General features: G+C 30.4%; 1 protein-coding gene across 1 annotated transcript; it reads right to left on the bottom strand.

Annotated features, from left to right (window-relative positions):
* Positions 1–2,196: 2,196 nt before the first annotated feature.
* On the bottom strand, positions 2,197–6,877 carry HELRODRAFT_158382 (hypothetical protein; the record flags this gene model as incomplete). Its single annotated transcript, XM_009010468.1, has 9 exons — positions 2,197–2,448; positions 3,662–3,862; positions 3,954–4,061; positions 4,494–4,615; positions 4,840–4,906; positions 5,124–5,237; positions 5,370–5,516; positions 6,317–6,483; positions 6,745–6,877. 9 exons carry the CDS (start codon positions 6,875–6,877, stop codon positions 2,197–2,199), a joined length of 1,311 nt encoding a protein of 436 aa, XP_009008716.1.
* Between the last annotated feature and the right edge of the window lie 7,062 nt (positions 6,878–13,939).

The following is a 13,939-nucleotide window of genomic DNA, read 5'->3' as shown; positions in this document are numbered from 1 at the left end:
TTAATAAGAAAACTCAAATTTTTTACATATTATTTAACATCACTTATTTTTTAGTAATGATAGGTTGTGAACAGGACAAACTTGAGTATAACTCAATAAACATTGAGGTGTATGAATTTTGAGTAAATTAACTATATTGGTATTAATATTGCTTACATTAAGTCATACACATAACATTACGTGGGAGATATATTGGTCCTGATAAAATCAATATTCCCATGTCAAAGTTGAAAATAAACAGGTGTCAGACACCTGTTCCCTATGTAGATTGTTATCGGGAACTTGGTAGTTCAGTATCGGAAAATCCACAATGTTTAGAGGTTTTACCGAAGCATTGAGGAGTTAAGATACTGATGCAACGTTATTTATCAATACATTGCGATATCGGCAAATCCAAAAGAGATAGATTTTCGTAAAATTAGATATATACGTAAATCATGATTTATCGATATGAGACCGCCTATAAAGGATGTCCCGCTTCAAGGGGGAGGGGGTCTAAATATTTGTGACACTTTGGACAAGGGGGAGGGGAGTAAACTCTAGTGTGATGTCCCTTTTTTTAAATAAACAAAAATAGAGTTACCAAATATACCAAAAAAAAATTCCATGTATTCCGTTGGTTTCAGTTTCACAGCATCTGGCCAGCCTTCGTGAGAAAAGCAATTCGTTATCTTTTATATTAATTCGTTATATTTTAACTACGGTAAAGCATTTAGATATCAAGCTATCGTCATATAAACATGTCATTCGTTATTTTGATATCAATTAAAAATAAAATGCATAGAACAATTACGTTGTTTAATGGGGTGGTAAAGTTTTGCGACATGCTTATTTTTGGGGAGTTGGTCGATTTGTGTCACTAGGGGCAGGGGTGGGGTCAAAAAGACTTTAAAAAAGCTTGACATCCTTTATGGACAGCCCCTATCAGTAAATACACATGGAAACAAACATGCATTTAACATACGTAAGCAATAAAAACATAGTAACATGTGATGTGCATGCAGCACAGGTTTTGAAATACAAATTTTTCTGTCTGAAAATTTAAAATTAGAAATCCACCATTTTACGGGTCCAAAATCAACCTAAAGAACGAAAAAAAATTTCGGTCGGCCGAAAAAGTGTTAACATTTTTGAAAGTTAATTTTTCTAGGAAAAAAACTATCGGATAAGTGAATAATTTAACTTTGATCGTTTTGATATTGACCTGTGTGAGAAAATTGTGAATTTAATAAATTTGAATGAATGCTCTCGTTTCTAACTATATGACTAACATTACTACTAAGTAACAAGTTGATACATCTACGTTTTATAATTATTTGTTTGGTTTGTCAAAGGAAAGTTTTTGCAAGTAGCAACATATTTCGTTTTGAAACAACATTTTACGGTTTTAAGATGGCATGCAAATTGGATTCGGATCCATCCGGATCCATCATCAAGATTTAGATTCGGATCCAGATATCACGAATCTCAAGTTCTTGGATTCCTCTCATTCCTATTTAAAATGTAATTAAGATATAATCAATATAGTAACATCAATCAGATGGTTTAAATGGTAAATTTTATTTGCTTCAAATCATTTTGCATATATACAATTCGTTAATTAATTAATTAGTTAATTGATCATTTAACGTATTTTATATATATGCAAAATGATTTGAAGCTTTTTAATTATTATGAATTAACTGCAAGCAATAAATTTAGCTCTTGACTTCACAAAATTTAAGGAAAATTTCTTGTAATAGATTTAGACTTAATATCAAGTGCTCTAATCATTAAACAGTGCGAGACAAAAAATGATTTAGTCAAGTTAATAAAAACAAATATTCATTTAATAGCGCAAAAAAGATGTGATGTTAAATTCCTTTAAACACCAATTTTGTGGCTCCAAGTAGAAATTGTAATTCTTAAATGTTCTTCTGACACATCAAAAAGTGTCGTTAAAAGTTGATACAACTGGTACAACAATAATTATAAATTAAATCCAATAAACAGTCTTAAATTTTGACCAGATATGAATAACTTAAATCCAAGTTGCTGTGCAAACTTTTAAAAATTGCTTGAAATTTTTAAAAATTGCTGAAATTGGTAAACTAATATTAATTTCAATATTAAAACTAAGTCAAAACAATAAAGATTTCATTTTATCCTGTCGTTTTTTATTTTGATCTTCAAACTCCATCACATTCAATTATGTATTTATTGGTTGTTTAAAATGTTCAGACTATAGTTGTCAATTTCATCTCTTAAAAAGTCAACAAAGTGGTTGATTTCAATAACTCTTTGCCGGTTTCTTTCTATTTCTTCTTTATGGTGTAACTTTTGCATGTGATATTCCAAGAAGATTTTTATTTTTTCGTTTGCGTGATCTTCGAAATTGTCTATAACTTGCAGGGAAACTTCAAGTGAATTTTTGAACGTCTCATGGAGGGATTCTTTTCTCAGTAATATCTAAAACGAAATAGTACTATATTGCTTTACAATTATGATCAATGTTGATTGATTATCAATATGGTTTAAAAAAACACTAAATTTAACATTTTTATTAAAATATTCTTGCTTCATATTTTTATTTTGAGAACGTTCTTTATATTAAATAATGCAGTCCTCAAAAGCATAAGGCTGTCGAATGTGGAAATCGGAGGTTTTTGCAACAGCTGGAGTCACAATTCTCAGAATGCTCGAAATCGGAATTTTTTATTTTCGAATTTAATTATAAAAATCCATTCTATTTATATCTTAAACATGACCTTTCATGCTCGTGTGTCGTAAATGACATGATATTCTGGAGTTCTCTACTGTATTATGTTAATTGACTTTTCATAAGTTATGCATTTTTTCAACATATCAATAGTATGTATGCATATGTAGTAAAGTGTTTCTTTCAAAAAATTTGAAATTTGGTTTGCTTCCGTTGTGATTCGCTTATGTAATTTGGTTGTTATGTCATGGGAATTACAAAATGGCACAGTTAATTTGTTAGAAGCATTAAGGTCAAAAAAGACGTTATAAAACAAAATTAATTATCGTTTTAAATGAGTTAATATTAGAGTAAGATTAAATTAAAATGTTCTTACTCTGCTGCCCTTTCCTATACTGTCTGCACTGTGCTCTCTCTCTCTCTCTCTCTCTCTCTCTCTCTCTCTTATTTTTATCAATGATCCTTGTTAACACTTTGAGATCGTTGATAACAATGGCATTTACTTTTTTTCAATTTTCAGCTTATTTTTCTATCGCTGTCAATTTCATTGAAATTAACGTTTCCAACCCAGTTCCGTACTGTCATTTATCTATTTTTACAAGTTCTCTAACTTTTCTAAACCAATTTTTTTTAATTGATACAGTTTTTATTAGCCTGTCATTTGGCATTCTACAAATATGTTTAAAAAGTCCAAGATTTTTACTTTGACTAGTGTATATTATATAGGGCTACTCTTACTTTTTAAGCTGGTTTCCTTTCACTCACCTCATATCAAACGTTTTCAACCTGCGTTTGTCTCACATTTTTATGAACGAAAAAGGTTAAATTTTTTTAAATATTTTAATTGAGATAAATTGAATGTAATTAATTTAATTTTATCGTGAGTCGTTATCTTAAGATTAAAAATTAAATATTAAAAATTGGAATATTCATTGAAAGATAAAATATATTTGTAGCGCTTACTGTTCTAAGTTTTTCATTCGACAAAATTTCTTCTTGCCATTGACTTGTCATCAAATGTTCGCAAAAAGCTACAACTTCTTTTGACATCAACATGTTGTAACGATGTATCGCTTTTCTGCATTCAACCAACTGTTGTCTAATTTTATCCATCCAACCGTTTAATATATCTTTTATATTTTGTTCAAAAACTTTTATTAAATCCTAAAAAAGTTAATTAAGTTAAAAAAATTTAAATAAAAGATAGAATAAAATGTTTATTTGAACGAACATCTAATTGATCAACCAGTTGAACCTCTAAATACATGAGACGTTCCCACAATTCTGCAATTTTGTCGTCATACAACGTTATCAGAGTTTCAACTGAGTCTCTGTCTGAAGATACTTTCAATTCTTTCCATGTCTATAGCAAAAATGAAAATGTTTCGCCAAAAATTGTTATGTTAAATTTAAATTTTTGTTATATTTGCACTTGCAGAAATACGCGAAAATGTGGACACCCTATTAACTACATACCTACATAGTTTATACAGCTGCGTTCTAAGTGATCTTAAAAAATAACTTTATACAAAAATGACACATAAAATCTTCCACAAAAGCAACGTGTTCAGTAACAAATTATGCTATAAGGTAGACATGATTAATTGCATTCTATTAAGCAAGGAACATGGATGCAATCAAAATTGGATGTGTCAATTATTTTTTGTAAAATATCTTATTCCTTAATATTTTTTGGAGAAAAGTCTGCAGAAAAAGTATACACAAATTATTATTAAATGTTCATTATCAGAATCCACAGCCATGCATAGGAAAATGTGTTTATCATCAATCGTACCTTTGTCTTGCAAGCAGTAAAATCGTCGATTTCACTAATCACAGTTTGCAGATTTTTTTGCTTCACTTCTATGAGGTAAGCCTCAAATTCTTTTATTTCCGCGTTTTTCTCTGCTTGTTTTTCTGAACGATATTCATTAAGCTTTTGAAATATCCTTATTAAATCATTTTTGAATTTAAACAGCCTGTTAAGGTCTTAAACAAATACAGTTTATATCGTTCTAAAAGTATAGTTTGGTTTTTTACAAAATGTTAATGGTATAAAAAATCCATAAATCATTTAAATTTCATAATGTTGTGCATGTCTTAATAATTTAAAAATCGCATTTATAAATTTTATTGCTTACCATACTCTAGTCTAGATTTTTCGTAAATGTTAAATGATATCTTTAATTGAAATGGAATCTTGCATAACTAAAATGCACACAAAACATTTTCAATGGTTAAAGGATATTCATTGAAGTGCACAGATGCGCACGTCAGTTGCCCCATCAAAAAAATTATTTCGTCCTCCGAAACCATCATCTCCAGTATTGCCAAGCCGTTCACGTCCGTCGGAAATGCATCCTGCTTTATACGTACGTCAGTGAATCAATTAATCTGTTGATAACTGGTAATTTGTTACTATTACCTCGTTGCTTTCATTATTTTTAATCTTCTTCAATATGCCAACTGGTTTCACTTTTTTGTTACGTTCTGTGTTTTCATTTCTCTCTCCATCGATGATACTTAGTGGAACATTTCTCTAAATAATAATAACAATAATAATAATAACAGTAACAATAAGTAACAACAGCAACAACAGCAATAGGATGAAAATATCGAAAATGCAAAACGACGATAGACAAACGTTTCATCAAATCTCATAAGATCAAACCTCATTCTCGTTAACAACGGAGTAGTCAAGAAACTTCAATCTTCTCAAATGATTAACAACAGTTCTTCTGTATCCACCGCAATCGCAAATAGGATTTTCAGCCATGTTCAAGGATTTGAGATTTGGTAATGTTTGCAATGATACGATCTAGTGAATGATTTTCAGTTTAATTGATAAAATAATGTAAATTCGAATCTATTGAAATTTTAAACTACAATAAATTCAAAATAAAAAATTATTATATTGCAGTCCGGATAAAGAGGTGATGAATGACAGCTTTAGTTTCGCATTTTGAAAATTTTTGTTGCAGAAAGATACAGCGGCAAAGGAAATAAATTTATGAAAAATTGTATACTAATCAAATTGATGCCATGTGAACATTATTCGTGCATGCTTACCGATCAACTTTTTAATAACAAAAGCGGCACTCGTTTAACTGACTCAAGTTACCTGTTGGCTGGCGTAACAGGATTCAACTAATATAATGTGGTGTTTTTAAGAGACACGGTTGGTGAATTTTGAATACAAAGTCTTTGAAGCAATTATATTCTCAATGAGTGTGTTGAGAGTTTTGCATTTTTGAAATATTTAAAAATTGTTTTCAAGCAATCCATTCTGGCCACGCTCACAGTTGGATGTGAGAGTATGGTCTACAGTGGTTGATTTGTATGACATGAATGAAAAAAACCTTCAGCTCTCAATATTTAAAAGTTCGCAACTGTTTCAATTTCAAACGTGCATTAATATGCCTATTTAAAATATTTTGTAGGAAAATTTGAAAATGAATGAAAAGACAATCTTCTTTAAGAAAGATTTATAAAAAATGATTGTCATTTTATTGCCATCTATTGAGAAATCAAATGCTGCATTTAAAAAAATACGTGTTGAATAAATGACCTAAAAGATATTTATAATTATAAATAAACAGTATAAATGAATGTACACACCTCATCTAGAACAGTTAAGCAATTGTTTCCTACTGATAAAAATTCGAGGTTCACTAGATTTTCTAAATTTTCCAACTTTTCAATTTTATTATTAAAAAGAGATAATTCTTGGAGATTAAAAAGAGTATCCAAGCCTTCAATTTTTCTGATTCTATTAAAAGATAAATCTAAAAAGCAAAATAAGTATCATTTTATATCATATTAGTGATAATGATAATAATGTATAATAAATAGTTAGGAGCATCAAACCCAAAATACAAAGATTGTTCAGTCCATTCAATCCTTCAATATTTTCTATAAGGTTGTTGTCTAACTGTAGTTTTTTCAGATTATTGAAACACCACAAATTTTCTATCTTCGAAATATCTGACGAATCAAATAAGCGCTTTATAAAATGAAACATCATTTCCGCGAGTTAAAAAAATTACTGTGGTAGTTCAACGAGAGCGTGGTAACGTCTGAGTCATTGTAAAAGCTGATACTGGACCGTTGATCCGCATCTAATCCGTTCTGAATCGCCTTATAAATTAACTCCTCTGTTATAACGTTAACTGACTGCATACCTTTACATTTTTTAATATCAACGTTAATAAAATGCAAAGTTTGTCATCACATTATGCATAATTTATTCATTTTTAACTATATTTCTCATGCTATTTATAATTTGTTTTTTTGTCAAATATTAAAAATGAACTGTTGAAAGCCAAAGAAAGTCTTCTTATAGACAACAGCGTTTCATTGGTTATATAATGTATGATTGTTTTTGTCTGTTGTTTTCTGTTCAAAAAATGAGTGAGCCTTTAATTTAAAGATGTGCAGTGTAGCGAGCAAGCGTCAAGAAACATGAATGCATTGTTATTATTGTTATAATATAAGCAACTATATAACCTGTTCCGTAACGACTTTAAAGTTGTTCAACAGTAATTTTTTTATTTCTTTTATTAATTTTCAGTTTTCTAAGTTGCGTTACAAAAATAATTAAAGTAACTTTAATTAGTTTAATTGATTTCGAAAAAAATTTCTAATTTTATTTATTTTCAAAAAAGTTGAAAGTAAAATTTTATTTTAAAGTATACTATTATCAAGATATTTACTTTATTTAAGCATTGTTCGAATTTGAAATTTAAAATTTAAATTAAAAAGGTTCATTAACAAATCTGATATGTTGGAAGACATTAGTTTATTTCACATAGGTAGGTAACCAATGGAAACCAAAGAACAGGTGAGACAATTAGCCGATGCATTCTATATGTGACCATACGTATACATTGAATAAAACTTACTAATTTCTATTGGCTGAAAATTTTAAGTTTTCATTGTTACATTTTAACATCGAATTTACTCATATGAATTGAAATAAAGCTACCGAATTTAAAAAAATTGCTTAATAAGCATTTAGATTGCCACACAGCGCCCTGTCCATAATGTCACGGGCGCTTATAATTATTATTTTTCACCATACATGTATCATAATCCCTTAAGAATTAATGTATACAGTTTTCACCAATCAAACCAACCAAGACAATAAGATTCTATTATAATTGAATTGTATGGCATCCTTGCTACTTAAAATTCAGTTTATGATTGGAAAAATGCGATCGGGTAATATCAACTTTGGGGAATAATTTTTAATATTGTTAATTCATATATTCAGAGAATATATGTGTGGTTGTCGCACATGACATCGCTTGTCGTTGGCGATCATAACTCATAACGTTTTATTAACTTAACCAATGAAAATAGCGGTTGAATGCCTTTTTTGATTGTCGCAAAATGGCGTTTGCTGCGTCTGTAGACTGTGACTGGGGATCGAGCATTCGTTGGAAGCTTTCATTACCATACCATGCAATGCTTGGTTCGTATTCGTTTCAGGTTCGTAGCCTAAGGGGCATCTGATGCAGTTGAAGAATTCATTTTTACCCAATGCGAGGCAAACGTTCATTGAATTGACAAACATTATGAATATTCATTTATTTTTTCATACTTCACCCTAAAACATAAAATTATTTCTATTAACTATTATATTGTTCGGTTATTCCCGACAGAGGATTTAATTGTAGTTTTTCACAGCTAACTTCACACTCGCATTGTCAATGACTTATATTTTGACAGCTGTTACAGCAAGGCTTGTGTTTGAATAAGTTCAATTGATTTTACGCAGTAGTTTTAGGTCGGTGCCCTTTGAAATATGGAGAGCAATAACAGCATTTTCGTCATATTTTTCATTTTTTACTATAGAAAAGATATAAATGTTGTTCAAGCCAGAAAGAATTTAACCGTGTGTATGGATAGAAAATATGTGTTGACAATGCGCCAGTGCCAGAGCTGGTTTGCAAAATTTCAATTCGGCAATTTTGATGTCGAAAATGCACCACGTTCTGGAAGGCCGGTTGAAGCTGATAAAAACGCGATAAAGGCATTAGTTGATGCAAACATAGGTGAGAGGTTACATTTATTAAACTCATTTGTCTATGATCACCTGAAAGGCAAGAATTTAACTTCGAAGCCCGATATTTAGGTTCTCCGTGTCCTCACTGAGATAAATTTGTGTCGTCGCGTTGACGTCTGTGCTTCACTTTTCAAACGTCACGAAAATGATTTTTTAAGCGCCTCCTTTTTGGGAATAAAAAATGGGTTGTATATAACAATCGTGGAGCAGAAAAGATGGGCCGACTCAAAGCAATTCAAAAGCCGATATCCATAAAAAAGGTGATGCTGTCTGTTTGATGGGATTTTAAAGGAGTCACTGTTTTTGAGCTTTTACCGGATAACACAACAATTAATTCGAAAGTCTACTATTATCAGCTGGACAAACTGAATGATGCAATACAACAGAAAAGGCCAGAAAATGTTAGTGTTCCACCAAGATAATGCGAGACCTCATACAAGTTTGGTCACTCGACAGTAGCTTTTACAGCTTGGATTGGATGTACTACCACACCAACCATATTCTTCAGACCTGGCCTCTTCGGATTATTATTTGTTTCGGTCAGAATGGCCAATATATAATTTAATTAAATATCTATTCATTTTAACGAAGATCGTCTTTCATTTTCGCCCCCAAAAAACGTTATTACTTTCCGAATAACCCGATAGATTGGCTGTGAGCATTTAGATCGTTGATGTAATTAAAATTATTATAATTTTATTCAACTTTTATGACCACTAAAAATAGAAATTGTTATAGTGGATAGTGTCATTAAAACCGTTCACTTGCAAGAGCCAATGTCATTTTAAAACGGCCTAACATTGAAAATACTTTTACAATGTGCTGAAACAGTTGTTTCAGTCAAAAGTGTATCCATATATCTTTGTGATAAGTCCATCAAATGAGAATTTTTTCCCATTACAAAATAGTTAACCAAAAGTCTTTCTTTGTTAAATGTTTTAACAATCGTCTGCTATTTGAAATATCGAATGCGCACGTTATTAAAAGCACGTTATCAAGCGTACTCTATTGACACAAACAACGTGATAAAGCATGCACATTCTGTATGCTATTAAAAAATATTTAATTCAACTTTGATTAAATTTAAAAATGTTCAACTTTTATATTCTTTGGGGTCCTTTTACTCCGCGTTGCCCTGGTTCGTGGTTAAAGGTCTGTTACACTCTTCCTAAGTTCCAAAGAATTAACAGCACGCCACAAACATCTTATATGAATACTTGCTAAACGACGCATCATACACGAAGCATGTAATAGTAATAGGCGGGCATCTTATTTTGTCTTATTCTTCGATAGAGCCTGTCACTGCATAAACTGAGAAAAAGCACCGGGTGACTTTTACCAGCAGGAGAACGCTGCCGAAGAATATAATAGTAAAAATATAAAAGCACCATATGTTGAAATTGTCTCCTTAACAATGACACAACAACGTATTTTAATGTCACATCATGTAATCTTAATAAACAACTCTACAACAAGAAACGCTTAGTTTATGTACCAGGGAACACTGAGTATATTGAACTAAAATAACAAGAACGTTTCAAATATTACGTCACATTTGTCTATAAACATGGACGAAAAATTCATGATATGAGTGGTGTAAACCATATATATCCATGGTGTAAACAAGTCACCGGTGTTAACAATTTATTATTGTCATTAAACGCAATTTGAAAATGTACAACAGGTTGATTCAGCGGTTTCTCCAAGCGTGTTGACTGACAAACGTATCTTCATTCGTTCATCAACAAATCTTTCACACTAACCTTTCATATACAGGACTTCTGATGCAGTGTGCATTAATATATACACAAGTGTGTTCCAAATATTACAAGTACACTCCGAGAATTAAAAGTGAGTATAATGTCTACTAAAGGTCCAATCAATTTACCGTAGACAAACCTTCACCGCGTCAATAGCAATTTTGCAACAGTTCAACGACGATATTTACCGCGGATGACGTTCCGTGTTTTATATATTATCTTAATTAATAAATATTTAACATCCATGATTTGATGCGGTAATATATTTTCGACCTTCCATACATCGTAAGTTTCTAAAAATAACTTAATGGAGGTGTGCGAAGGAGGGCAATAATCGCCATTTTGATGAAGAGTGACGTTGTCGTTCAATTGATGTGTTATATAAAGAGTCCATGTTGACTTGTCAATCATTTATTTTATCAGTTTTATTTCTTCACAACTCCGCCTGAGGTTAGTGTCGGAGATGTGCTCGTTTTGTTTTATAATATGTATGAATTTTTTTTATTCCTTTTGTGTCCGTTAACTGTTTGCAAGTGTAAGGCTGTTGATGTCGGTGGTAGTAGTGATATGCGTTTGATAGTCAGATAGTGTAATTGTAATGCTAATGGTGAATGAAGGGAAGTGGATAAACGAGCAAAAAGTGTGGTGGGGTTGGAGAGACGTGTTTTAAAAATTTTCACGTCAAAGTCAAACCGATGATAGATAGTGGTCAAGATAACTTGCTATAGAAAGAGGGGTTGGGGTCCCGTTCTAACTAAATTACTAAACTCTAACTAAATACTAAACTAAACTATACTAAACAAAATTTTCTCAGTTCTGTCGAATTTAATTTTTAATCACACAAATGTCATATATTTATAAAACTTGATATTCTTGGTGTTACTCAATCAAATTTTATTTATAATTTATATATTATTTTTAATAGACTTAATTTAAAATAACCCTCTCTGATTATTAATGGTTAATTTTACTTAATTAATTCAACTTGAAGCAGAACAAAAAAGACTTATAATTCTTATGACCTGGTTCCAATTTCTTTCATTTTGGTTATCGTATATATATATATATATATATATAGATTTTTATATACTTTTGCTTGACAGTGACAAATCAAGAATTTTACAGTGGAGAGGGGGGAGAGATGAATTTCGACTAAACTCAGCTTGAATTGAATTAAATAATATCACAGTTATAATTTGAACCAATTCATAATGTCTTTGTTTGAGCCTGCTCTGTTATACTTCCGATAGTCAAATTTGAAGACAACTTTTTATTAAAATTGAAATGGGTTCATTTTTCCCATGAAAAGCCAAAATCTGAAAATCCATGGTTTACTAGTTGGAAAGGCACTTCAGCTGTTTATTTTTAGTATACTGCATTGAGACAATTTCAAGATCTAACTAATCGCTTTAACATTCAGGAGTCATGTCCGAAGATTCACATTTTGTAAACAATTCTTCATTTCTTTTTTACTTACTCTGACTGAAAATTGTTCATGCTTCATTTAACTAGATAAAGGTAGTGTTTCATTAATTATATCAAATTAAAATCATTGACTAGTTAGGTCCCGATTAACAAAAATGATTAAAACTAATGCTTTTTTTGAAAATATAGAGCTTCAGCTTAGCAGCCAGCTGATCAGTTGATTTGGATTAAGATGAGTATTAATTGAAATATATAATACACCTTGAAACATTTAAAAATTTTAACAATGAATTTTTACATAAAAAAAAAGTATTGTTTAGACTGGTATACTGAGTCAATTTGATGAATGTGTTTAAAAATTGTTCACATGAAATTGAGATTTAAGACCAATACTAGTCATAAAGCATCAGTATTTTTTCATAATTTATTGGATTAAGAGTAATTGTGTGTACAGAAAAGCGCCTTATTCTTGTAGTTAATGGTTTTGAACAGTCAAATAGAAAAATTATGCAAATAACAGCTTTTAGAGATTTTCTTGTAAAATGTTTAGGAGCTTTTTGTTGAAAATGAAGACTATGATATTCTTTTCACCTAGCAATGCCAAAAAACCTTTTATCTGGTAACAAATTTTGGCATTCACCATGGTGGGTGGGTGGATGTGATGGGTGTGTTTCAAGATGAACAGAAAGCTAGAAGATGCTTTTAAATAATGATTTACAGGTACGCTTGTCTGTGTGTGTGCATTTATTGATAAAGTAGCACACACATATAAATTATACATATATAAATTACTTATAAATTATAATTTAATAAGGAAGGGTTCCAAATAAAAATTTATTTATTTTTATTTATATTTGTATGTTCACAATTTGAAAAATCTTAACATATTTTACATGTGTTATGTTCACTTATGTATACATTTACTACTACATTTAGGTATGCAAAGTGGTTTGGAAAATATACCATATTTTGTGCAACAGAACTATGGAGTTCCTATAATGATACAACCGCAGGGAATCAATATTGTTCTTGCTCCTTCATTGGCATGTGGTAATATAAATGCAGAAAGTACTGCTGCTGTTGATAATTATGAGTTAGTGTCTTATTTTGTCCAAATTATCTGGGTTGAAAATGATTATTGTGTGTGTATAATTTCTTGGCTAATATATAAAAATGCTTTAATATATTTTGTCCAGGATAACTTTCTTTAGTAGGCCACCTCCCTCTTGTTCAATGGTGCTTTTCCAACTTTAAACAGAGCATACTTTGTTTACAAAAAATAAACCAAGGGCGTGAATATCTTCCATTCAAACCATGTCACTCAATATAATTATTTCCATTAGCTTTTAATACTCGTGATCTTACCACATGTGTTTTTATGTTGGCTTATTGTTAGCATGCATTAAATATGGTATATTCGCAAAACACTTTATACTGGTGATGTGTATGTAACATTGCCTTGTTACATTGTTCTATTTTTTTGTAGACTCACAGAAGTCAATGAAAATCAAGAAAATGATGATGATGATGAGGATGATGATGATAGAGAAGAAACGGAAAATGATGATTCATTAAATTCGCTAACTGATGAAGAAATTGATTGTTATAAACAAAAAATATACAGGTTCTTATTTGATCAATATCATTAGGTTGTTCACATTTGTTATTATTTTAATCGGAAACAAGTATAATGTAAAAGGCTTGATGTATTTTTTTGAAAGTTTCACTTTAAAATAAATAGAAAAATGTTGTGTTAACGCCTCGACATGACATGGACGTTCAAGTAATGAAACAAAAATTGTAATATTTATTGCTAGATGTTTATTAATGGCATGAGGCATTTTGAAAATTTGGTCTCATGTTTCAATTTCATTTTATGTTCAGCATAATATATTTGCTAGTTCTTAAAATTATTTTTGGCCTTAAGATGGCTTGATTTTATTCGATGGCTTTGAAAACTGTTTATAAAAATTGTGTATTCATAAAATA

The sequence above is a fragment of the Helobdella robusta genome (assembly GCF_000326865.2).
Source record: "Helobdella robusta unplaced genomic scaffold HELROscaffold_1, whole genome shotgun sequence".
Lineage (NCBI taxonomy): Eukaryota > Metazoa > Annelida > Clitellata > Rhynchobdellida > Glossiphoniidae > Helobdella > Helobdella robusta.
This window is presented reverse-complemented; position numbering and strand designations above follow the sequence as displayed.